At 40.1% G+C, this 26,386-nt stretch overlaps 1 protein-coding gene across 2 annotated transcripts in view; it reads left to right on the top strand.

The window, feature by feature from the left end:
- ARHGAP28 (Rho GTPase activating protein 28) overlaps positions 1-26,386 on the top strand; it is a 72,174-nt gene that overhangs the window by 19,918 nt on the left and 25,870 nt on the right. Inside the window, exon 2 of one of the 2 annotated variants that reach the window (XM_069004478.1) lies at positions 21,692-21,870. In XM_069004478.1, the coding sequence (XP_068860579.1) occupies positions 21,692-21,870 (179 nt within the window). Of the gene's footprint in view, positions 1-21,670; positions 21,871-26,386 lie in introns of both variants that reach the window. The other variant, XM_069004477.1, reaches the window with a different exon arrangement.

Raw genomic sequence — 26,386 nt, 5'->3', positions numbered from 1 at the left:
AAAATCTTAGACTAACCTAATATTTATGGTATACATTGTAATTAGATATGTCTTTGACTTATGTATGTTTCTGTTTAAAGAAACTTATGTATATTTCTGTTTCTGTTTGGGGATGGGCAATTTGTAATGTATTGAGCATATTCAGAGTAATAATTGTATACAGAAAGCAAAAACTTCTTTTTTACTTTGTCTATTTATGTCCAACAGAATTTTCAGATGTGATACCTGTTTAGTTAGGAATTTTTTAAAGTCCTTTTACTGGAACACATTTCATGATTTACAATCCTGCTCAAGTAATACTGCTGATTAAATTAACATTGCCTAATAAGTGAAACCAGTAAGGTATTTTCTCCAAATTAAATCCGTGCCTTTAAGGAGAAGCAAACTGATCATTAGAAACTCGGCAGAAACTCACCCCAGTTCTTAAAATAAAAGTTATTGGCCAAATAGGAATCTGGCAGTTACTTCTGAAGTTACGTTCGTGAAGAACATCTGTTAATATAAAAATATCTTGATACATTACAGTGGTTTAGCTGTAGTTAGTGCAGAAGTACTTGGTTAACATCTAAGGGAGGAAGGAGAATAAATGTCTTACATTTGGCAATCAGTAAGCCAGGGCTTTTACCCATTGTTTGGCTTTGTTTGGGTTTAAACAATGTTCCTCTGTTTTTGCTCAAGCTGCAGTAATCCTTCAGCTCTTGATGTCATGCATCCTGGGTTTTCTATACTCTTTATAATAATCTTTGAACCCTCAGCCCACATCATATGTTATGAATATTCTTGTTTTGGAGTAGAGAGGCAGGCAATCATTTTAGACTGCAGGAACCCTACCCCTAGCATTTCCCTGTGCGTCAAAGACATGGAGCAACATCAAGTAGAAGTAGTAAAAGAAAAACTAGTTTGAAAGATGGTTTAGGATGAGAAAAAGCAAAATGTGGGAAGATCAGAAAAAAAAAAAAGATTGCTTTTAAGGACCAGAATTTCACTTCTTTTGAGTGGCTATACATAGAAAAGCCTCTTCAAGGCACAGTGGATTCATGGTCTAAGCACGGTTGGACTCATGGTTGAGGGTTGGAACATGGCTCGGGGTTGATCTAGATAATCTTCAAGGTCTCTTCCAACACAAGCTATTCTGTGATTCTGAGGTTCTGTGAGTCTGTTGTCCAGCTGTTGGCAGGAATTGGTTCTGGAGAATATAGAAAGTGGTAACATTACAGACAATCAGCTGAGGTCCTTCTTTCCAGGTGAAAACGGCTTCAGCAATGTCATCAATACTATAGTTTACAACAATGAATCAGCAACATCAGCAATACTAGCAAGTAATTATTTTCTTCTTTCTTTCTTCTTCTTTCTTCTTTCTTCTTTCTTCTTTCTTCTTTCTTCTTTCTTCTTTCTTCTTTCTTCTTTCTTCTTTCTTATTTTTCTTCTTGCCCATGTGACTTAGAGTGTTTGTTATTCATGTCCTACTCAGTCAGTAACTCTTCTTCCAGACTGTCAGCTTTTCATTTTTGGCCTTCTTGGTTAAGCTTTTAAAGAAATTATGCCTCTAAGGGACACTAAGTGGCTTCCTTAGGGAACTGTTCTGTAAATCTTTGGAATTAGGATAAATAACAGCCTGTCTATGATATTGTTTAGTACAAGAAGCAACACAGGCTTTTCTTGGAAGACCTAATTGGAGAATATTGTTAGAAGTCACCTTTGACAATTTGACTGAAAACTAAGGGGGGAAATAATGTTTGTCCAAAGATCAAAGACCCGCCTGAGAAAAACTGTGTTTGTGAATTCAGCACAAAACCCAGCTCCCCCCTCACACAGCTCCAGACACTGTTTCCAGTGTACATACAGCCCTGGCTTACGGCTATCGCAATAGGCCCTGCAAAACAAGCTCAGTCCCTTCCTGCTAATTTACTAGTGGAGAAGGGTTTTTTTCTGCCAGGCAAGTTCATTTGTCAAGGTGACCTTCGCAGCGTGTGCCGAGTGCTCCTGCAGATAAAGAAAGCCACCTCAGTGCGTTTGTGAAACCCAGCTCGGTGGCCCATGGGCCTCCTGGGAGGAGGGACATGGGTGTTGCCAAACTAAACCCTTCCTACTCGCACTCCAAGGATTTCTCTGTTCCACAGTTTTCGTAGATAGGCAGTGGACGTTTTGCAATCCTTTTATATAGCTCTGTAAACCCTCTCCTCTTGCCTGACTGGTTTTATGTCTAAATGGTCTTGAGGTTAAGTATTCTTTTTTGAAAAATCCCTATTCTGTAAATTAATGGTCTCCTAGGCAGAGGTAAGACCACAATTAAATCTTAATCAATCATGAATGTAGGTAGGACATTTCACAGATCCTCTGCCAAAGACCAGACAGAAGAAGCAGATCTTCAGAGGTCTCCTAAGAGAAGGTTTAATCTTCTGTCACATCTGAGGAGCTGATGTCAGGTCTGGACTGCTTGGCCATGAAATACTATTTTCTTTCTATCTACATAGTTGCTTTCAAATACATCACTTATTAAACTTTAGTATATTGCCATTTTTATACTGCAAGAAACAAGCCAGATTTGGAGCATGTGTGCGTAATGTATCCCAGTATTAATGTAAAATCCAGCTTGGAGAAGAGCCTCTGTATTTTACTCACTACAGCTGGAATAGATCAATATATAGACACTGTGGAAAGAGCAGTCATGTTTCAGAAGAAACCACCACACAGTTATAATCATGTCTGTTGAATTTCTGTGGAATAATTAATCCAATGATAATTATTCCAGTTCCTTCCTTGTAGTTTTATTTTCATGCCTGGCATATGACATCAGTTAGACAAGTCCTTAAAGCTATTCCCCAGCAGCCATGACCTGTTAAAACAGGAGACTGTATTCAGAAGTGGAACCAAAATAAAAGGAACATTTCTTTTTCAAGGGAAAAGAAATTTTGGGCTGATCAGAATAACCTACAAGAGCATGTTTTGAGCCAAGGAAAAAAATTGGCAAAAATCAGAAAAAGCTGAAACATTTCATTGCAACATCTTCTAAATTAACTGCTTTTTTCCTAATTTATGTGGATTTAACTTTCAACAGAAAAGTAAAACAAACCTCTGAGATCAAACTGTTTATTGTTCTTCCAAAGTTATACAGGAAAAGAAAATGGCTTTGTTTCAGATTAACTTTAAATGAAGACTTTGTTCAATTACTTGTTTGGCCAAAGCCCTGAAAAAAATCAGCTATTTGCATAGCTAATTTTTTATGACTGGCCTAACATTTAAATTTAGAAAAAGAATAGCGTGAAACCATGTGTGAGTATTTATCAGATGTATGGCATTCAGTATATCTGCTGAAATATTCCATCATTATGTCCCATATATGTAATTGGTTCAGAATTACTTTGTACAAACCATAAGACAGAATTCTCAAATACGAATAAAGATGCCAGGGCAGGCAGATCTTTAGAGGGACACCTGTGTATATGGGTTCACCACTTGTTATTTTTCATAGGAGAGATGTGATTAGGGCTCACCACTGTGCTAGTCCTGAAAGAGTGAGGCCAAAAAATGATGTTTAGACAGATTTACACAGTTTTATGGCAAGCCTTTAAACCTAAATGCTTGTTTTAAAATTAGCTACAGAAAATGCTATATATTTGGAGGTAAAATATGTTAATTGCAAGGACACTGTAGCTGGAGGGTGGCACTTCCCTCAATTTTAAATGTACTAATGCCCAGTGAGCAGTTATCCACTTGCAGCATTGAATAGCTCTCTGGTGAGCCCCTCACTGTTCTCTCCCTTTATGGACAGCAAGACAGACCTCTAAAACATGGGTGAGCTGAATTGCTCTTTGGTGGTGACTTTCTGCTGGCTGTGGCAAGCAGCATTCTAACTCACACATCCTGGTTCAACACATAACATTAAATGAGAGGATGCAGCACTTCTTGAAACATAGGGAGTGTTTTAATTGCTGACAGCAGCCGGAGGGAAGATGCACTCATTGTGAATTGCTGCATGTGAGACGACCTCCGTTTCCTTGTCTCCCTTCACAAAAAATTTTTCTCTTCCCCGCAGGCAGTGAGCTATAAGGAACATGGCTTGAAAATTTTATATTTACAAAATGCAACCAAAGGTCACCTTACTTTCTAGGACAACTTAAGTCACTGTTACTGATTACTGTACAAATTTCATCAGAGATCGACCTCGGGAGAAGGCAATCCAAAAACCATATTTATATGACACAAGGAGAGTAATAGTGTGGACAGTACATCACTTGACTAAAAAGAGGGAGATGACATCCTTGAAGGAAGCAGAGAGGGCAGTCTCATGACTATTCAGCCTAGAGGTTGCCTTTGAATGCCTGTAGAAAGTAACACTGTAGAGGTGTTAAGTTGGGATGATATGGACTAGCATCGTTTCGTAATTCCAGGCAAAGCAGCAGGAGCTTCCAAGCAGTTTCTGGTCACCACCACTATCAGCTGGATTTGTAGCATGAGCAGCCCCACAGTCCACTACCAAATTCCTGAGCCATGTTTGCTCTTCCTTGTGGTTTGTCCTTTAAAGCATGACCTCATAGTCCCTAAAAAGACCTACAGACAATGGTAAATTACTAGAAGGTTTCAAAATTTTCAAGGATTTATGCAATCATAAAAGTTTCCCAGTAGAAAGAAAGGTAACATTTAGTCCAGCTTAAAACACGTAGCAAATTTAACTTCAAGATGAACTGTAAAACCAAACCACTTCTGGTTTTGCTCTTTTCTGACCCTTAGGAAATCTCTGTCTGATTCAGGAAGTCCTTTCCCTTCTCTCTCCTTTGTTTCAGTCTTTTTTTTTTCCTTTCTCTGATTAAATAACAGGGTTTCTTTTTCCTTTATTCTGCTGTAGGGTTTTAGCCATGTCTTTGGAGGAAGTGTAGGATATTAAAAAGCTTATAACCAGCAAGTTAGCTTTTCCTCCTGTATTTCAGGCTGGAGGAATGATGACAGGAATGCTGTAAATTTGACAGACCCATTTAAGCATTTCAGTGCATAAACAAAGGCTTGGTGGAGGGAGTAAAGTTTGACCAACTCATATGTTTTCCATGCTCAAGAGTTATTTCTTAGGGCTCCTTTGACAGCATTAACTGCCTGTGGCAGGGAATATTTTGCACAGCGTGTTTCCTCATCCCCCAGCTGCAGCTCAAAACTATCCCTGCATCTCAAGACTTTACTGATCTTGTGGCCATAACCCAGTTCTGGGCCACTGGTGAATGTTTTTTTCAAATCTGGTGAATGTTTTTTTCAATATTCATCTAGACCCCCAACTGAGCATCCCACTGTAAGGAAAGCAAGAAAGGCTTCCCCATAAATATCTATTTCTTAGCAGCTGTACTCTGGCTCCCTTCTCCTTCGTCTCTAGCTTTGCACACTGCACTTCTCCTCTGGGTGGAGCAGCCATCTCCATGCAGAAAGAGCACCTCATCAATTTGCATCTGGCCATGTATGAGTTTCTGCGTTATGCTAATGGCAGTGTCTCATATCCCTTCAGAAGGACACGTAGGCCAGCTCTGTCTTTTTCTGAGCCACCCCACAGGGACTCTCCTGAGCTACAGAGCGGCTTAGTGCTGATTACTTTTTTATTTCTCCTCTTAGGAAACGGATAAAAGGTTTAAGTTCTGACACAAACAGGAAAACATACTAAGAGGATTTATCCTGAAGGCATCTGCTCTTTAAATAGTGATGGAGCAGTGTCAGTCCGTTTCCCAGAAGGGCCAGAAGCTCCACCACTCTTTGTTCTCGCAGCCCTTGTGTGACTAGAGGCAGAATATCCTGTCACAGGCTGTCAGATAGCTCCCAGAATATGCAACTCAGTGATTATAGGCTGAGGAGGGACTCACTGCCTGTAGGAGCATGAAGAAGTTGGGTTTAGGAAGGACTCTGCTCTGCTCCTTTAAGGATAACACCAAGGCTCTATTCTGCTCTCAGGTAAGACTTTGTAGAATTTACTAAATCAGTAGTTTCTCAGCCTTTCAGACCACGTTCCCTCCCTCTTGTTTTCTTAAACAAGGAGTGACAGGAGGGGGAGCGATCTGTCAGAGTTATCACTAGTGGAATTTTCCAGCTTTACCAGGCAGGAAAGGGGGGACAAAAAAAAAGATCCACTGTAGAAAAACAACTGGACACAATGCAAGCGTAAGCAACTTCAGGAGGGGCATATGCATGGTTTGATTAACTCAAGCTGTATTAAAATATGCCTCAAGAGTCTATTAACATAAACACTTTCAAGGTTTTATTAATAAGGTGTGCATCTGGAAAGTTACACTCTGTTATAATATTTTATTTTTCTCTGTTTAAAAATGTGTTCCACTGGAGTAATATTCCAGAGGGAGAAGAATCTTCACTTCAAATTGGATTGTTCACAAATTTTCCTATTTTTGCTCTCATTTGATTTGAGGTCAGAAATTTTCCTTTTTCAACTTTTGCCTTCTGATGTCATATAGATGTTTATATCAATTACGTGGATTTCAGCTCAGTGTCATGGCCAGACTCGAACTTGCTCAATAAGAGCTTTATACAAACCTAGCTATAAGGAAAAAGAAACTTATGGCTTGTTCCATGGGAGGAAAGCCAGGTCTGACAATGTAAGTAATGCATTCATAGAGATTACACAGCTAAATGAGCTAAAGGGCTTCTACATTCACAAATATGTTATCCTAATCTTCATTTTTCAAATTGTGCTCAGATCTGGCTTGGTCCTGTACACTTGGCAGGCAAGGATTTGCAGATAGTGCAGTCTCTTTCTAATGGCTACTTTCAGTTTGCTTGTCACTGATAACCAGGTAAAAATCCAGCGTGGCAGGAGACTGGTGGGGAAGAGCAGCTGAAACTGTTTACCTCGTGATGAAAACTGGAGAAATTCAAGGGAGCTGGAAACTAGGACTTGTCCACATAGTTTTAAGGAAACTGGAAGCTTATTTATGTAGTCTAAATGAAAACAATAGACCATCAACCCAACACTCACAAACAGGCTCTTTGATCTGTTGCACAAGGATTCCAGGGGATTTCTCTCCCACTGGCTGGCTGGCATGAGACTTACAGCTCAGCACCTCCAGAGTAAACATCAGGAGTGCTTGAGGAGTTTCTTTTAGCTGTTCTTGCTCTGTGACAGTTTGCACATACTGACATGGCCAGTGCAACCTTTCTGGTTCCAAAGTCCCCCTGCAGCAAAATATCATGAGCCAGGGTCATGACCATCAGCAGAAATAATACTCCTTGCTTGGGGAAAGCTTTTCAAGGATTTCTTACCCTGTTATTCCCTCTGTAGGGGCAGCATGAGGCCTATACTGGGGATCAAAGGGAAGTCTGAAATGGCATCAGATGCTGCAGAACAGCACAAAATGATGATCATGGTCAAAATGATAAGTACATAATTGATTTTAATTGATTTTGATTATGATGAAAAAGCAACTATTTTCTTCTTCCCTTGTCAAATACAAAGTCTCGCTGAAAGGAAATCCAGGCAGCTAATATCTCTGGAGATTCAACTTTTGCTCCCTAGATTGTTGATTGATTTGTTTGGAAAAGAAAATCAAATCAGCGGGATTATTGAGAAATTTCTACTGGAGGATTATACTCTTAGCACCAATAGAGTTTCTTCAGTAGATACAGTGTCACTACAAGTCTCAGCGGTGTTCTGTCAGGATGGGAGAGAGAGTTTACTAGCATAAATGATTGTCCAAGCTCATTTTTCTGATTTTATGACCCATTTTTCATATGAATGGAAGAAATCTGAAGGATCTCCCATCACTGGGTTTTCTCCTATTTGTTCCCAGTGAAGGTGATGGTGTATATGCCATGAAAGGGCAGCTCACTCTTAGATGGTAGGGCTTTTTAAGGCAGGGCTTTCCAGGAAATTTGCAAAGTGATTCCTAATTCAGAAAGTCTCTGTGAGGCACAGAAATATAGATGTTTCTAGATAGCTACAAATTCTCCACTGTTGAGATTTTAAGATGATGATCAAATTCTGATGAAAATTAACCTAGCAACTGAAAGCAATATTGCATTTTCTTCAACTCTTTTAATTAATTCTTACTAGAAAGTCTTCTCAAATGCATTATTTTGGAAAACCTTAGGTGGTGAGCAGTGTGTAAGTTATCATAATGATATAACAGTCTCTTAATTTGACAGATCTTTCTCCCACCCAAATGATTCCAACTTCTTTGAAGAAACTCTGTTCCATTTCTTATCTTGAATTATGCTTTCATTCAGCAACTGATTAATGTTGATCCCCTGCTTCGTGTTGTATAAAACATTCCATTTCATGTGTTATCTAGACTTTCTCACAATGGCTTTTAGGAGATTACTAAAATGTTCCCTCCCTTTGTTGCCATCTTTGTTGTGTATTCATACATTTATTTATATGTGAGTACGAATCCGTATAAATGTATAGTAATCTTCCCCTTAGGATACTGTGAATGCATGTCATAAAGGAAAAAGAGATTAACAGTAGAATACAAAACAAACAGGCTGACTCTATGGCAGTCTTGCAGAAACTCCTGCCAAGCAAAAGAATAAATAACAAGTGTGTTAATCAAAGCCAAATTTGAAAGATAAGGAATTTAGGTAGACAGAGTCCCAGAAAACTGGGCAAGATTAATGCCCACAGAAAAAGAACTCCAGGGACAAAGAGTGTAATGATATATAATGAAGTTGAAGGCAAATTTTCAAAAGTCCTTCTGTGACTTAAATGCCTAAGTCAAAACTGACTTTGGCAGCAGGAGCATTTACTCTCCCTTTAAGTCCATAGGGTTTGTGCTCTGGAATCCTTCAGTCTTTCCTGAAAATAGAAGTTAGGTGACTGCCTGCCTTAGTCCCTTTTTGGAAGCATAATCTGTAGTCACCTGAAAGTCCAAAAAATATGCTGGTCGAAGCAGTGGCTGAATATTAACCTGGGCTACCAACTCAAAACAAAGAACTAGAGGTACGAGCATGATTATTCCCTGTTTTACTATAAAGCCATATATCATCTGGTTTGGATTAAACTCACAAAGATGTGTTAGCCTGTTCAAGATCCTGTGGAAGCATTTTGAAGCAATTGTAACTGACGTAAATATAGCCCTTGATTGGAAATCATCCAGAGAGAGAGAGAGCTGCAGCAGTTCAGCCACGATGCATTATATCAAAAGCATGGATAAGTAATTTGGTGTCCTCATGGGAAGAATAGCATTACAGTTTCACAACATTCATAAAGTGCCTGCACAGTGAAAAGATCTAACACAATCATTAAAAGAGGGATGAATGCCTGATGAATCTTCACCTCCTGTTGTGGATCATGGCTCTTATCTAGGCAGGTGCGGGAAGAGGAGCATGAACCCACAATGACAGAGGGCACAAAAACAGCTTAGTTGTACTCTTCTGACTTGAGCATGTGAGCTTCCAGACACGATTTACTATGTTTGCATAGCAATATTAATTACTTTTTAGTGGTTATCTAGCCAAGAATATGTACAGGCTTGCAAAGCTCAGAAAGAAACTTCAGCCAAGCTCTGTAGGACTTACAGAAGCAGTTGTTTCACTCATGGTGTACCATAGCTTTAAATCACGAACTAGCGCTTGTATTTTTAACCCTCTTCTGTAACAAAACATCTGTGTTATTTTGGAGATCTTATTTCACCTACCTCCGTAATTTTTATTTGATGCCTTTGGAGTTGTGATATGATGAATTAGCTCTTGCCTATATAATTAATTAGGTGCTACAGGGAGTGGTTGGGGTGTTTTGATAATTAGCAAATTCTGCTGTTATCTGCTGCATGATAATTTGGTATCTGGGTTCAGACTCCGGGCTGTGGCTGGCTGGGAAGTACTCAACACAGCTTGAAGAGGCAATTCTCCAAGGTCTTCTTTCCATTGTCCCAGCACAACCTGGTGCAAACCCCAAAGAGCTTACAACAAGCCAGTACAAAACAGTAACTGTCAAAATAACCAAGAGTAATCTCTTCTTGTAATACATGATGTCTACAAAAGGTGCTGAGGAAATTTCTAGTGCACTTCTGGGCCATCTAAGGTTTCTATTTCCCAGGAGAACGTGAACAGGCATTTTGTGCCTATGTTAAGATGCTTCAAGCTAAGATAATACCATCCCTCTAATGTCTTCTGAGTCTTGAAGTCTTCCTCCCAACAAGAGCTCTTTTTCCTCAGAGAATTCCAGGAGCTACATCTTATTCCCCCAGCATCAATATTTTAAAAGTTAACAAAGTCAAGCTCTATGCACAGGAGTCATTTGGCTGACTTTAACAGGGCTGCTTGTCAGATTCAGAATTACTCACATCGCTGAGGTACTAAAGAGGGAGGCACTGTATTTTGTAAATATTAATGGCCTCTGTAGCTCTAAGAGCTTCAGGAGCTGCAGTATATTTGAAAACCTAGCTTTGAAATAGCTGGCATGCTACAGCTTTCCTCAGAGTCCTCATGGATGAAATATTTGAGACAAACCTCAAAATTCATATAAGCAGGAGAACAAAATGGTTGTTGAAGGAAAGCAGGAAGCTGCTGTGCATTATGTACTAGTTTTCCCATTTAGAAGGTGATTTTTCTTATTCTGGTATTTGCCTTTTTTATGGGTATTGTGAAGAAGTGTGTCTTAGTCTAACATTTCCAGCTCTCACTGGAGTCCTAGTGGTTTGGAAGCATCATTAATTCATTTGACTGCTTACATAGAAAGGTCATGTTTTTCACACGCACATAGTACAAACATTTGGACACAATTAGAAAACTACCACTTAAGATCTAGGGTGTGGCCTTGACAATTGTCATGAAGATGTTCTTTCCATCTCTTTACCAAAAGCCTAGAAATCACTTTAAGATCACAGAAAACCTTTTATACCCCACTGATTGGAACTGTATAGCCAAAGTATAAGAAAATGCTTCGTTTTTTTACTCTTGACTTCTTCATTCCTCCTTCATTCATTGAAAACCTGAGAAAATAACAAACTAAATTTGATTTTGTGGTCCATTGTTTTCCTCTTAAACTGGGAATTTCTGCTCTTTAGAGGTCTATGATGACCTGTTTGGTGTTCCCTGTCTGTTGTGTTTGTCTCCACCAAATTTTATCCTCTGGTCTTCATTTTCAGCTCTTTTCTGTCATTTCTTATGATGACATTTGCCATCATCTCACCATGACTTTTCGTAGTACTGCTAATGCTACTAGACTCATCTGGCAACTCAGAAGGTTCTTGCCAGCACAGTTTTGTATCTACATTTTAAATGAAAACTCTCTAGACCAATCTCCAATAGGAGTCTTCCACCAGCTTTTGATTTAAATTCAGCTATATGTTTACATAGTTATGTTTGTATAATTACTGATGTCCTTAATAGGAGAGGTTATCAATAATATACTGCAATTTAATTTTAATTTTAAAGTGAGTCAAACAGCCCTAAAATTTTCACCAAAAGAAGATGAGTGAGTTAGCAAGAAATACATTTTTCATTGTTCCCGACAAAAATGTAGGTCAAAAGCCTATTCTGATACAGTTTTCTTCTTAAAGCTTGAAGGTGAAATGTGTACCACATCGGCAAAACTTCTATTGGTTCAGCAGAGTCAAGAGGATTTACTTCTGTTAATATTGCCTGGCTGTTTGGGATTTTTTAGTCATTAACTTTTGTAGAATGTAAAATGTCCTCATTGCTTTGACTGTACTTTTTACAAATATTTGGAACTGAGTGGAAAGAGGGGCTGGTGTGTGACTTCTGCTGATAAGGAAATACAGCAGTCAAATGCTGTTGGAGGAATATGTGGGAATACATCCACCAGCTGCAATGCCCATCCCATGCCTTGTGTGCTTGGTCCCCCTGTGCTGCATTGGTGTCACCCCCTCCCTGCACAGAGAGCCCTTCTCAACTTCTCTGCTTGCTACACCTCCACACAAATCTCTCACCCAGCTCAGAGGCACTTGATTTCTGGAAAATGGAAAAGGAAGGGAAAGAAGCAGGGCTCAGGGACATCTGCAGACAGAGGGATGGAAAGGGAGACAGAGATGAGGCCTCAAATTGCCTCAAGTCATCAACAATAAAGTCCCAGACTGTTCAGGACATTGACAAGAGTTTCCATGTTGGTGTACTTTCTATCAGTTTCCAGCTGATGTATAACCATTTTTCTTCAGGTAAAAATAGAAACCCAGTGCTTTGAGATATTCTCCATTTCTTTATTCATTGCACATTCTTTATCTACACTGCTTTCTAAGCAGTCTCATTAACAAAAGAACATACTATTCAGCAAGTGTGGGACACTTTCCAAAGTAACTCATACAATCTTTACCAATGTACTTGAATGGCAAAAAAAAGAATTAAGTTCACATTTTGATTTTTATTTGGCTACAGATTTTTCCAGAAAATTTTTTGTTCCTTCTGACTGATTCAATGTAGCACAAAGTGCAAAACAGCACAGAACATACAAGCTGAGAGTCTGGAATTGCCAGACAGCCAACCCAGAACTGCCAAGAAAAATTTAAATGGTGTACATTTGCTCATGAAGTTTTGTGATTTGTAGTAACTTCACCCTTAGCAGTACCACAAAGAATGATGTTCTGAATTTAAACATAAGGGATAAATTAAGCCAGTGGGGTTGTAACAGTTTATTGCAGTCTGAGAATCTGATCCAGGATTTTCATGACAATGTGAAGTTGTTCATCACTCTTGTCAAAAGACTGAAGAGTATCTTCAGTGAATATGCATTTTTTTCAATAAAATAACTTTAAAGGTTGTGTTTTGCTTAGCTTTAAAAGTTCAGTGTGTTGTTTTACATTACTTCAGTCCAGTACTGTGAATACTATAAGTACAATGTTCAAAATATTTTGTCGTGAATACCATTCATGACGAAAATGTAAATGAATACATTAGAGTTTACTTATTCATATTTTGTAGCTCAGCCATGGCCTTCAATATACGTTTAAAACATCTAAAGGAAAAACCAATAAGTCAAGTAATGCTTGTTTGCTTAGGTCCTGAAGCCTTTGAAAAAAGTGTAATGGGTGGAGTGGTGACATTTACTTAAAAGCATTCATTAATTGTAGGAAGGAAGAAAGTAACAGCTGGACTTCACTTAAGACTAAGCACAAAGAAAACTTCAAAGACATATTGCATGGCTTCAAGCTCCTGTTTAGTTTACATGTGCACTCTCTAGATGTATTTGCCTCCCTCCATTGCTTATATCAGGACCTTAAAGTGCTTACACTTGCAATGTATGTAGTTTCATTAGATGCCTTCCAATAGACAGTATGGTCCAGTTCTTTATGCTATTACCTTAATTCAACCAAAATGACTGACTTTGTCTTTTGAAGTGTTTCAGAAAGTCCTACAAATACTGTGAGTTTCTTAATGATAATAATCATGCTGGTCGAAAGGAGAGCTCCTTTAGAGTGATATAAAAATAAAAATGTGTATTCTTTCTCATTTTCATCATAAATGCAGGCAATGTTAGAAGATGTATTGAAAGCTGTAGAAAGCTTGCCCCCTTATGTTTCAGTGCTTCATTGTGTCTGCTGTGTATTTTAATATTTATTTTTCTCTAAAACCTCTAATTTGTGGTTCTAGAGACAGAACTCCTCTAACATTGTCAAGTTTCTATCCCCCATGCATTTTACTTGGTTTTCTTCTTTGCTTGGTCAATGATTTAAGCCCCATTGGAGCTCTTGAACCTGTGCATTTCCTGGAGTTTTAACTGTATCCTGTTGTGGTACAAATAATAAATCTGGCTTAATGTGAGTTGCTGGCAGAGGCTTATCAATTTTATTGTGAAAAAGTATTCTGGATTAGTCTGCACATTACTCTCCTCCTCCTTCTAACTCCTTGGTATTTGTAGTTGCGTGCACATGGATGCACAGTGGCCTGAGGTACTCCAGCTGCACCCAGGGAGTGTTTACAGGGCTGTTACCCTAGAAGTGCCACTGCCAGAGCAGTGGGAAGCAAAAGAGAATGACAGCTTTTCCACTGCCTTTTGTGAGATCTTCCTCACTGCTACAGCTCTCTGAGGAGCGACTGAGTGCATGCATAACACTTTGTGCAGTACCAGTGTTTAGACAGAATCTAATGTATTTGTGCTTCCTGCTCTCCTTTTCTTTCATGTTACTCTAAACCGTCTTTGCTTGCTACTTTGGATAAGACACCGGGTTGCTTTCTTGCCCTAAACTGCAGAACAAAACACTTTTGCCTCATGCTATTTGTGTGCCTTCACTGAGTGATTCATGCCAAGGACTGGTAATGTTATAGTAGTAAACCCAGGGCTGCCACACAACATCTTTTCAGATTCAGTCCAGGTGGAATCTGAAGGGTTTGCCTTGGATTTCGGGGTGCTCAGCTAACTAGGATCTCTCTGGGTGAGTGCCAGATGGAATTTATGGAGGCATCTACTCAACAGGAGTGGCTAAGTTGTACAGTGCATGCACAGTAAGCCTGATGCTCTTGGAGCCTTTCATCAGCTCTAACTGATGAAGTGTGACATCCAGTGTGTTCCATGCTCAGACACAAGTCGTTTGTACTGTAAAGGCACAATAGAGCAAACCTTTTTCTGGAAGCACAGGATTTTCTAAACTCACAGTACATGGCCTATGTGCCTGTGTTTTCTACTGGAAAACTTTGTCTTGCCCTGGATACATGGATTTGTTTTTCATATAAAAGGAATTGGTCTTAGGCGAGCATCAACACAACAAAAGAATTTGTCACTTCTAACAATAAATATGTGTTGGAAATGTTTAAGATGTTTGAACCAGCTGCTCATGACCAGCTTTTGCCTCCTGTAGGCATGTCCAGATGTTTCTTATCTTGTCCATACCCACTGATAATTACATGTAACATATTCTGCTACAATCTGTTTGTGTTCTTTAGTCTTCAACATTGCAAACTGGCTTATGCTGCTTCCTCTTAATATATATGAAAAGAGTTCTTTCCAATTCACTTGAAAAAAAAATGGTTAACAGAACATACTCTTGTTAGTGTTAATCATTTGGGAACCCCTTCTGCCCTGTAGCTATAGCTTTGTTAGGAGAAAGAAGATGAAATAGAGTCCCTTTCAGATTTTGACAGACACATTGCAGCCGTGCAGTGCACTGTCTCTGTTGCATCGGGCCAATGCTGAAGTGATGTGATTGCCAGTGTGGAGGAGAGGTCTGGGTTATGTCCCCAAAGGTCACTGTTGCCAGCAGGCAATACCTAGAGCGTATATTCCCTGAACTGCCCTAGCTCAAAGGGTTTGATTGTGAGAGCCCTCACACTGAAACCCACAAACAGAGAGAGATTCTTCTGCAGTCTCCATGCTGGGCTGAAGAGTGGCCACAATGTGACCTTTGTTACAGCGGGGGACTTCCCTGCCACTTACAAAGAAGTTGCATAAGACAGTTGAAGAACCCAAGGTGAAACTCATTTTTAAATGTTGGCAGGTAACACTGATCTGCAAACTCTGCAACTCAATCTTCTAACGTCTGTTAGTACCTTGATGAATTGCAGACAAAGTATAATTAAATGAAACTTAATTCCTGTAAATCTTACAAATCTTTTCTCTTTTAAGTCTTTAAATCTTAAGATTCTTTAGACAACCCTTTTTGGTCCAAAAAATCATAGAAGCATAGAACATCCTGGGTTGGAAGGGACCACAACGATCATTAAAGTCCAGCTCCTGGCCCTGCACATGACAGCCCCAAGAGTCACACCATGTGCCTGAGGGCATTGTCCAAACTCTTCTTGAACTCAGACAGGCTTGGTGCTGTGACTGCTTCTGTGGGGAGCCTGTTCCAGTGCCCGGCCACCCTCTGGGTGAAAACCCTTTACCTGATATCCAACCCAAACCTTGCCTGACACAGCTTCATGCCATTCCCTCATGCACCACTGCTGTTCACCGGAGGGAAGAGATCATTGCCTGCCCCTCCTCTTACCCTCATGAGGAAGCTGTTGACTGCTGTGAGGTCTCCCTTCAGTCTCCTCCAGGCCAAAAAAACCAAGTGATCTCAGTCACTTCTCATAAAGCTTTTCCTCTAGACCCTTCACCATCTTCGAGGACCTCCTTTGTATGCTTTCTAATAGCTCAATGTCTTTCTTATATTGCAGTGCCCAAAAGTGCCCCCAGCAGTCAAGGTGAGGCTGCCCCAGTGCAGAGCAGAGTGTGGCAGTCTCCCCCCTTGCCCGACTGGTGATGCTGTGCCTGATGTCAGGACAGGGTTGTCACTCCTGGCTGCCAGGGCACTGCTGGCTCATGCTCAGCTTGCCATCAACAGGACCCCCCGGTCCCCTTTTTTGCAATGCTGCTCTCCAGCATCTTGTTCATCAATCTGTGCATATGTCCAGAGTTGACCTACCCCAGGTGCAGAATCTGGAGTAAAATTAAAGTTGACAGAAATATATTTTGAAGAATCTTTTGTAGAATACAAAGACAGGCAAAATAGATAATTCCTGTGTTTTGAAATCTAACCGATACGGAAAGGTGACAGCTTATTTTCAAACCCATCTTTGTTAACAAAGAGCAATGAGATTCACATGTTTTTTCAGTTCTGCTGCGCCACAGGATGAGAAAGTTAATAATGAAATAAAACCCTCCTCTGCCTCTCACTCAAATACTCTGTTACAAAGGGGGGCAGGGTGACAGCACCAGTGAGCATGACAGTTTAAGTATTTGTTATGCTAGATGCTACAGAGAGGAAAAGGAAGATTTAGCATCCACTGTCTACAACTTGCCTAACATCTGCAAGATAATCAGAACCAGAAGTGTGTAGATGGAGTTGGGGGGATATTGTTTGATATATACACCCTTCTCTGTGATCAGAAGCCATGAAGCATGGGGAGAAGGAAATAAGCAGACCACAAACAGTGCAGGAGCAAGGTCACCAGGAAGGAACCAGAAGATGAGAGATTTGGGTAAAGAGTGAACCGTGCACAAAAATACTATTTCCCATTGCTGGACTCTTCCTTTGCCCGGAATTTGTATACATTTTATTTAGAAGAAAGAGAAATAACGGTACATGACTGATTGCTAACAATTTAGAGCAGCTCTTAATAAGGAAAGGATAAATGTTGTTTCCCTGTCAATGCAAGCTACCATCCCCCTTTTTACATTTGGGAGGAGCCGAGCAAGTGGTTGTACTGATGGAATGATTGCAATGTGAAAAGGTGGATCTTCGTCCTACAATGTCCAGGACAATTTGCTTCCTTCACCTTCCCCATTCCTATAAACGTGACTAATTGTGGTGAAGCAGGTTCAGGACCCACCGAATGAAATAAAGGATAACAACCCACAAGAATAAGATGTCCTGTCCCTTTGTGTAAACAGCAATTAAGTGCTTTTTTTAACTGCAAGATGGCTTTATTGCTTCAATTTGTTTTATGGATTCTTTACCATCCATTACTTAATTAAACTCAAAATACAATCCTGGCTTTATCATTACTGAGCCTGTGAGCAATCATTAAGTGTCACTGAGCCAGCTCTTTGTGTGGTTTTACAAACCTTTACTTTGAGGATGGGATAACAATAGGTTATTGGATTGGTCTTGGCTATCCTGAAATCAATAGGTGGTATCAGATCCTGAACAGCACACTACTGCAGCACATGTGGAAGATAAAATAGACGCTCAGGAGGCCTGCTTAGCTGTTGCATTTCATCAGCATTATAAACATACACCAGGCCAAAACCACAGTAACACACAGCTGAATCAGCTTTCTAGTGCCCCATGGAAATACCCTCCTTCCCTGCAATAATCTTTCCACAGAAAGCTTTCTAAATGATATCATCATATTTCTCCTTCCTGGCACTTTTTAACTCTTTCTCCTGTGAATATCCAGTAATAGAGGAGTTCTTTGATAACATTAGTTCTTATATACTTTTCCCTTCTTTTTCTTCCCTTTTTCAATATTTTATGTGGCTTTTCTTTTTTTCTTTTATTCCACCCTGAAAAACATTTCAACTCATCCCATGGAGTTGCTATAATTTTTGTTCAGTGCTTTTAGGTTCATACTCCTCTCCCAAATTTTTCCGTCAAGGAAGCCAGGATCTGAGATCCCTCCTGTGTTTAATTTAATCACCATTTCAGATTAGCTCACCACTGCCCATGTGCGTGAGGGAACAAAAGAAACTGAGCATGAATTTTGTAATCACTGCTTACCTAACAGGATTGGTTTACAACTTTTCTGTAGGAACAACAGAATCAGCTTAGCTAAAACTTTTTCTTATTCTAAACTTTTCTTCAGACACTGAGAAAAAAAAAGACCAAAAACGGACAGCTTGAGGGTGAAAAATGTGTCAGGAACAGAGGTTTTCTTCTGCAAGAGTTCCCAGGTAACAGGCAACCTGGGCTTCTTGAGCTATTTCTGAGACAGGCAGGCAGATTGCTGAGTCAGTGCTCTTACAGTGCCCTTCAAGAATTAATTAAAAGCAGTGAAAAATATGTTTTGCTTCCCCAGTAGGATTTTTTTTTTTTTCCTGAAACTGTTTTGAGCAGGTTTGGCTGGAGGAAATGGGAGACAACTGCCATTATCACATAAAGACAAGACCACTTCCTCCAGTACAAAAGCCACAGGTATATGGGTCAAAACGGCAGCTGGAAGTCTTTCAAACACATGAGCTTTTAATAGGCAGGCTCAGAATAATTGGAGAAGGTTTGTCCCAGACCTGGAAGCAGATGTTTACCAACAAGGATAAAGCACCTCCGCCTAACCTTTCTTGTTACAGTAATTTTACACAGCTTGGTTTAATCCCGGTTGAGATAACAAGCCTCAAATATGAGGTTCTCAGGAGACTTTGTTCAGCTGATTTTCCAAATAAGCTCCATACTTTTAATATTGTTGTAAATGCACATTAATTACCCAGGAACCTTAGACATATTTGGCAAAGCTGGTTGCCACAGCAGTTGTTGCCATGCTACATGTTCTATTTTGCATTTAGGTTTTTGGTATGATAATATTACAAAATAAGCACACTCATTGTGGGGAGAAAAGCAGCAACCCACCAAGCCTCTTTCTTCCTAATATGGTGAAATAAAAAGCCTTGGTCTGAGCCAGCTGAAGTGCTGATGGAGCTGAAGCCCAAGGATCAGTGTGGTGTGGCGCCTGAAGAGCACAAAGGTCATGGTCAAGATTCACACTGGGAGGGCAAGAAATGTTTAAATTCCCTGACCATGACTAAATGATGGGAGCCAGTAATGCTATCAGGGATGCCCTCTTCTCATCCCAGCTCGTGTTTGATTCCAGACTGGTGAGAGCATTCCTTCTTGCAATTGCTGGCTCGGGAGCTCTGGGCTGTGCTATATAGCACATGTAGGGACTTACTTTTCACAAAGGTTTATATTAAGCAGGGACATGAGTTTCTCAGTGAGCAGCAGTCTGGGGGTCTCAGGCCCTGAGCTGAAGAGGAGGCTGGTGAGGCACAAGCTGTGGCAGGAGGACAAACACCAGGCCTTGGCATCTCTTCTGCTTGCACAATGTCCAGTGAACAGTGGCCCCAAACACCATTAGAGTACCAGGAAGTTTTGCCTTTTTCCTTATTTGTGTTCATGATCACCTTTTAAATGGAAGAGCTCAGGTTTTTACAGCAACAAGCAATTGGTTGGTGGGCACTGTTTCCCCATCCCACCTAGCTCCCAGCTGAAGAGATGGGGTTTTCTGGCTGCTTCTCAGGGGTTCTGCTTCTGCTGGTTAAAACCTCTGCTCAGGGATGCATGGTACAGTGTCAACTCATCGTATTTAAGTGATCCTTGCTTTTTTCTTACTTGCTAATGTGGGGAAGATACATAGGTGAATCAATAAAAGAAAGGGAAATCCATAAAAAGCCCCCAGAGGCTGACATGTCCAGATGCATTATTCCAATGATTATAATTTATCTGGTACCCCAGTCACGTGAGGCTTTGGGAACAAAAGCCAACTCAAACTCACAACTCCCCAGAGGGAGAACTACGACCGAAGCACTCAAATAGCTTTAACCACACTTGTGTCACAAATTCCTCTCTCATTTGGAGACTGTGGCTTGTTCTAATTAAAACAATGTTTCAGCACTGTGTTTTAAAGCAAACAGTCTTGTTTATGAGGGGAGAAAAGGAGAGAAACTCTGAAGACAGCACTTCTCTTCCCAGAGAACGTGTCTCCACTGCCCCATAGCATGTTCTCTCCTGCTGCAATGTTGTCACCCATCAGAAAGCTTTGTTTCCCAGCTTTGCTTCCCAGAGCACAGGGGCTGATTCGGCAGATGAATTATCCATATTACACCTATCAGCGTTCAAAAAGAGGAAAAGGCCTGAGCTTTTCCTTTTATAAAGCTTGATTATGCCCAAAGCTGGACTTTTTGTGCTCTGTCATTTCCACCACAGCTCCCCAGCCTGGGGCTCAGACCTAGCCCAGAAGGAACCACCCAGATAAAGTGAGGAGGCTCTACAAGCCCCAGGGAAGCAGCCAGCCCTTCACTGGCGAGGAAGGACAAAGCAGAGGCAGCAGTGCAATGAGGGAGAAGCATGCTCAGTCAGCTTTATTAAATAATACATTGTTTATACATCCATTAAGAAAACTTTGATAAGGAGGGAAACACTGAAAAGGAAATACGTTATTTTCAGTGGAGTAAAAGTGATGCCTGTGGTTTGAAACAAAGGCGTATTGGCAGGATAATGCCATACAGAAAAGGAAGAGAAAGGTGAACCGCGTTTGAATTAATTCAGATAAGTGAAGGTTCAGAAGACCTTATGTCAGAATTTTCCATTAATTCCTGTGGTCTAGCTCTGTGCCAAAATTGTGTTACCTCCTAACTCCTTTGTACAAATATTGTTGTGGTTATTACTACTGATTACTATATCTACTGTAATTACTCGTACAAAAGCTGTTTACAGTATTGCAGCCATAATAATGCAAAAGAGCAGAGTCAGACGATTTTCATGGTGGGTGTCATATGAGATTTTGAATGAATTTGTGTAACTGTCTTCAGCTGCAAGTACTTACAGTAGGGAAAAGACAAGAACAAAAGAGTAATGAACAAACTTTGTTTTAATTCAATCACTGTATTGAATCTTAACTTGAAACGAGATTCATAGTGAATCATAATTTTTTGAACCTGTGATCACAACCTTCTGTCTGACCTAGAATATACTATTTTAATTCAAAGTCAAATTTTGTTTAAAATTATTTTATTTTAACTTAAGAAAAAAAACCCGAATCTTTTTTAAAGTGTTTTAAAATAAAAGGTAATTATTCTTCCAAATTAAAATATTTCAGGTTTTAAATTCTTTTTTGGAGTGAAGATGAGTTTGTAAAACATTTCCATGTTCTCAAGTCTCATTGTCTTTCCCCAGAGAAGTTTTCACTGAAGCATTTCAGCCAGTAAGGAAAACAGGAAGGGATAGAAAGAGAAACTGAGGAACAAAGAAGTGAAAATGGTTTTTCAGTGTCTCATTAGATGGATATCAGTATTAGAAATAGAAATTGCTTTTCCTGAGTTCCCTCTAGAGTGGGAAATACTGAAGGACATTAAAGAGATAAATTAGATGCAAAATACATATCCATCCATAATTGTTATGAGCAACAGAGACCATGACAATTACCAGAACTGTGTATTTGGCCTCTAAAACCTTGTTCCCTACTTCCTGGTACAGTCACAGGTCAAACCCTGGTTGCCTGCTCTATTTGCATGGCACAAGTTAGCACAGATAATTTTAGAATAAGATAATAGTAGATTAATAGTTAGAAAGATAATTTTATTTGTATCACTCTCTCTTTTCAGAAAGTCTCTCTCTCGTTGTAGAAGAATAAACCGGATGCTTTCCAACGAGTCAGCACCTCCTGCATTCAGTCGCTCGAATTCACAGGCTTCCATGGACAGCACTTCCATGGAGGACTTCTGGTGTGAAGTAGAGAGCATCAAGGAGAGCAGAGAAGATGGATCTGAAGAAGCAATGCTCTTGGAGTTTAAACCTGCTGATGGTGAGCACACAAACACTTCTTCCTCATACCTTGGCTTTGCCTCCTCTCTAAAGAGTTATGCCCTGATCTCCTTCCTCGTTGTCACAGTCCGAGCAAAAGTACTAGGCTGAGTCCATGATCATTGTAGCTCCATTTCTGAACATCACAGTCAATGACTGGCAAGAAATAATAATCAGTCTGGTTTATACACTGGAGCCAGTAATTAACTTCTGAAGTAAGTTTCTTTGCATTGAATTTATTTATGCTTCAGGAGGACAGATACGGTGTAATTCAGAGAAGAAAGGCACTCAATGAAAACTAAATTTCCAGCATTAAAATATTTAAAGTAGCAAAATGTTCATTTAGTATGCTGGAATTTTAAATTTTCTGGCTTTTTGTAGGATATGATTCAGAAATTATTAAAGTCCTGAAGCAGTTTTTGGTTAGATGTCATTTAGTGCTATCAGGAATTTGATATCTACCTGTTTCTCTGAGATTGCCGAATGAAGATACCATTCAAGGAGGGTTTAGAGATAAGTCTGAATATATGGATGCCTACATAGTTCAGACTCCCCACTTGACCAAATTCATTCATCACTTACACAATGTATCCTGAAGGTATTACTACCTCATTCTGTTACCTTCATGTTTTCCCCTCCCTTGTCAGGTACTGTATTTGGAAAAGTGTGCAATAGTGTGCGCTAGCTTGTTGCAATGCAGCTTTGTGTTATCATGATCTGATAACATCTAGAACAGCAGGTCCCATTTTTTTTCCAGTTAGGACCCCACTCACAAATGCATTATATTGTGTAACACAAAACACCAGGTGTATACTATGAAACCAAATTTCTTCTGAGGTTGTGACCCTCTGATAACTGCTGCAACTCTTCTGTGGCTCCTTGCCACTAGTCTGGTAACTGCTGATCTAGGGATAGATTTTGAAACAATGGTGTGTTCCTTCCACACAATTATTAACATGAGTGATGATGCATTTTTTTTACCTTGACATGCAATGGGATGTCATTAATTCTGCTACCAGGAAGAATGGTGTAGAGGGGGGAAACGTTATACTTTATTAAGCAATCAAATATGCAACCAGTCATGGTGAGTAACCCACACAGAGGTATCTAGCTCCAGCCATGTACTGTTTCCATGGGAAACACCTCCCATTCGCTCATTTCCAGCTGGGCTCTCCTGGAAGCAAAGGGGGAAGATCAGTTCACCAGAAATCTTGGTCTGCCATGAAGGTTATGGTCGGTCAGCTTAAATCCAAACCACACTCCTCTGTTCCTTATTGGAAAAATTCCTGTCTGATCATACTCTAGCTTGGAGACTCCAGAAGGAGATTGTGAACCTCTCAGTGCCTCCTCTATGCAATTGTCAGGATGAACTAACAGGTGTCCCTGACTTGTATGCACAGTCAAGGGAATGACACAAATCTGTGAGCTGCCAAGCTGGATAACTTAGTAGGACAAGGCAACTCAGCATCTCATTTTCCAGAAACTTTTCCATCAGCTTCATCACTGCTGAACTAAATCCGCTCAACAGCCCAAACTCTGCTGCAGTCCCATGTTACCCTTTGTCTGATTACACCTCATCTCATTGATTTTTTCCCCTCTGTCCTGAATTAAAAATGAGACTGCAAGTCAAAATGCAATACATCTCCACACTTCATTTACCTTCATATTGTTGTCTTAAACATATATATATATGTATTGCATACACCCACACACAATCAGGCAGTGTTTGTCCTAGTTATTAACATCAGGAATATATACAGTCTGGGATTATAAATCTTGGAAATAATATTGAGTTCTATTAAGGCCCTAATAGGATAATACTCCTTGCCGACGATGAAAACACTAAAAATCAATGTGGAAACCCTCAGGGCAAAATAAAAGCAAATATTCATCACCCTTTTGAGATGTCTTTGAGAGGAAGAGGTGAAGATCCTTAAGAAGGAGGCCAAAGTGTGATAGAAGCCAGGCAGGCACAACTGTCAAAACTTCAGTGTGATTTGCCAGACATCATGTGCAAAGGACAGACAACAACACACTTACTCTGTTGATGTTAGCAAATACAGTCAAAAAAGAACACAAGATCATGACAAGTGACACAAGGGATGAAAATGTTGGGGAGGAGAAAATCATGGGGTATTTAAGATGCCCATGCTGTGCAGAATTGCTTTACAACTTTTGTTACAAGGCTTGAAGGCTGTAAGGTTATATGTGTGAGCTATTTCAGGTTATATCTGAAATTCACAGCAAGACAAGCCTCTTTCCTAGCAAACTCTGTGACAAAAAGAGAATTACCCTCTCAATTATCTGTTTGTCTTCTGGTGGAGCAGAATCAAACACAGAATCAAGACCCAGCTGTATAAGTAGCTAACACTATAAAAATCATGCTTTGTAAAATAACAAGGGGGGGTGGGGGGGGAGGGGTTAACCATAATTTAATACCAATGTGTCATAAAATTTTGAGGGTTTTTTAATGTATAAATTTCTTGTCTTTAGTAGTTTTACTCCTCTGATTGCTGTTGCTATGTTAGTCTATTGTTTGTGAGTGGTTGGAACAGGAAAAGGGCAAAAGCCAGAGAAAACAAGTCACAGGGTGATTAGTAAGCAGGCAGAATTTCATGTCTGCTCTGCTATTTTTCATAGCAAGTTTGATTACAGACTCAATTCTTGGGAAGAATATGTCAGGACAAAAGCCAAAATTAATATAATTTAAAAGCTGAAACATGGACAGATGTGGCTCCAAGAGTGGCACACAAGAGAAGAAACCTTCTTAGAAACGAGTGAAAATAGCAGGAGAACCACTGGTTCAAAGCTTACAGAGAAGGAAAAGGAACAGTCTGTCATCCTGTCTGTGGATACAGAAAGGATAAGAGCAGAGACAAGCTATTTAATGGGATACAGGGCTGGTCACACCCCTGGCTAACACAGAGCAGGGAGTTTAGAAGCAGCTATTTTTGTAGTGCTTTGTAAAGAGGCAGGGCAGTTAACAATGAAGTCAGTGATGGCACATGCATAAGATGCTTTTGCTTGTCCCTACAGCCCAGTCCTGTAATTTTCTCTTTTGTGTATCTAACTGCCAAAGTGCAGCAAACTGGTGTCCATCAATCAGCCTGCATTCTGATGTCAAGAAGAGGCAATAAAGGGATAGTGGAAATACCAACCTGCCATTAAGACTGGCACTGGGACAAGAACAATAAGTGCATTGAGAAGTTGTTTTATAGAACATGCTGCAAATGAATCCATTTCCTGTTTGACATGTTTATTTGTAGTACCTCTTCTTCAGTCAGGGCTGGAACAAAATTACTCTCTTGTGTCAAGCAGCTTACTGCTGAGCTAGGATTGCTCACAAAAGTGAAATGAAGGACCTCAAAATCTTCTATGTGAAGAGAAATTTTAAAAGACTATGACTGCTTACTGGAAAAAGACTACAAATCAGAAACAATGACAGCAAAATTCAAAATTACTGAGTGATGCAGAAAAGGTAGGTGGGACCTTCTCCCAGTCAAATAATGATAGGGCATATTCATTTAATGTAACAGGTAGCAAGCTGAAAACTTGTATTGTCTTCACATGGACAGGTTTTGGTAGTGAGGGGACTGCAGGTGTGGCTCTGTGAAAAGATGCCAGAAGCTTCCGCCATGTCCAGTAGAGCCAGGATCGAAAACAATTCTTCCCACAATGCATAACCTCACTATGGAACCAGTTACAGTATTGAACCAGTTGGGAAGCAGGTATTGAACAGGACTAAAGAAGATATTAGTCACTAACTGAGATACCAAGAAACACTGGGGTGTACAGTGCTAGTGAGTCTTTAATCAATAGAAGTTAGGATGATACCTAGCATTCAATGATGGCTGTTTCTGCATGTTCCTTCCCTACATCACCTCTTGGACATCTCCCCCTTCCTGAGCTTGGTTCTTTAGTGAGCAGCTCTGGCTCTTAATCATCTTGTTGAAAACAAGCAATTGGACTAGGTGGATACCACCCTTCTCTCAGTGTGGCTTCTTCACGAGCTGTCTGACTACCAGCCAACCCTCTGGAATCTCAAATTGCATCATTAGTGTGCAAATACATTGTTCTGTAGTATTCATGCCTTCAGTATTTCTGTTTATTTGAATTGGAGTACCAATTTACTTTCCATCAGCCAAATGGCCTTCTCCAGTACAGCATGCTACAAATGGTGAGTGTGGCACAAATGGTAACTGAGGGGATTTATGCTCTTGAATTAGGGGTTAATTTTCAGGGGCCTTGCTTTGTCAGGCTGGTTACCCTGCTGCCTTCCTCACATGCACATGCTGATGAAATGCCTCTTCTCCTCATACACTTCTGCTGTGCAGACACTGACAAACTGAAAGTTGACAATATGTTTACAAAACTAACTTAACTTGCACATTTGGCCTAAGAAAGGTGGGAATTAGAGTATTCTCAATGTAAAGGCTGGGGTAGCAGTCCATCATGCCAACTCCTTTCCTTCAGCCCCCTCGCCCTCTGTTGTCCGGCTTATTAACATGCTGTCTTTC

This window comes from Aphelocoma coerulescens, chromosome 2, assembly GCF_041296385.1.
Source record: "Aphelocoma coerulescens isolate FSJ_1873_10779 chromosome 2, UR_Acoe_1.0, whole genome shotgun sequence".
NCBI classification, from domain to species: domain Eukaryota; kingdom Metazoa; phylum Chordata; class Aves; order Passeriformes; family Corvidae; genus Aphelocoma; species Aphelocoma coerulescens.
Note: the sequence above shows the minus strand (reverse complement) of the source record. Positions and strands in the feature narration are given on the sequence as shown.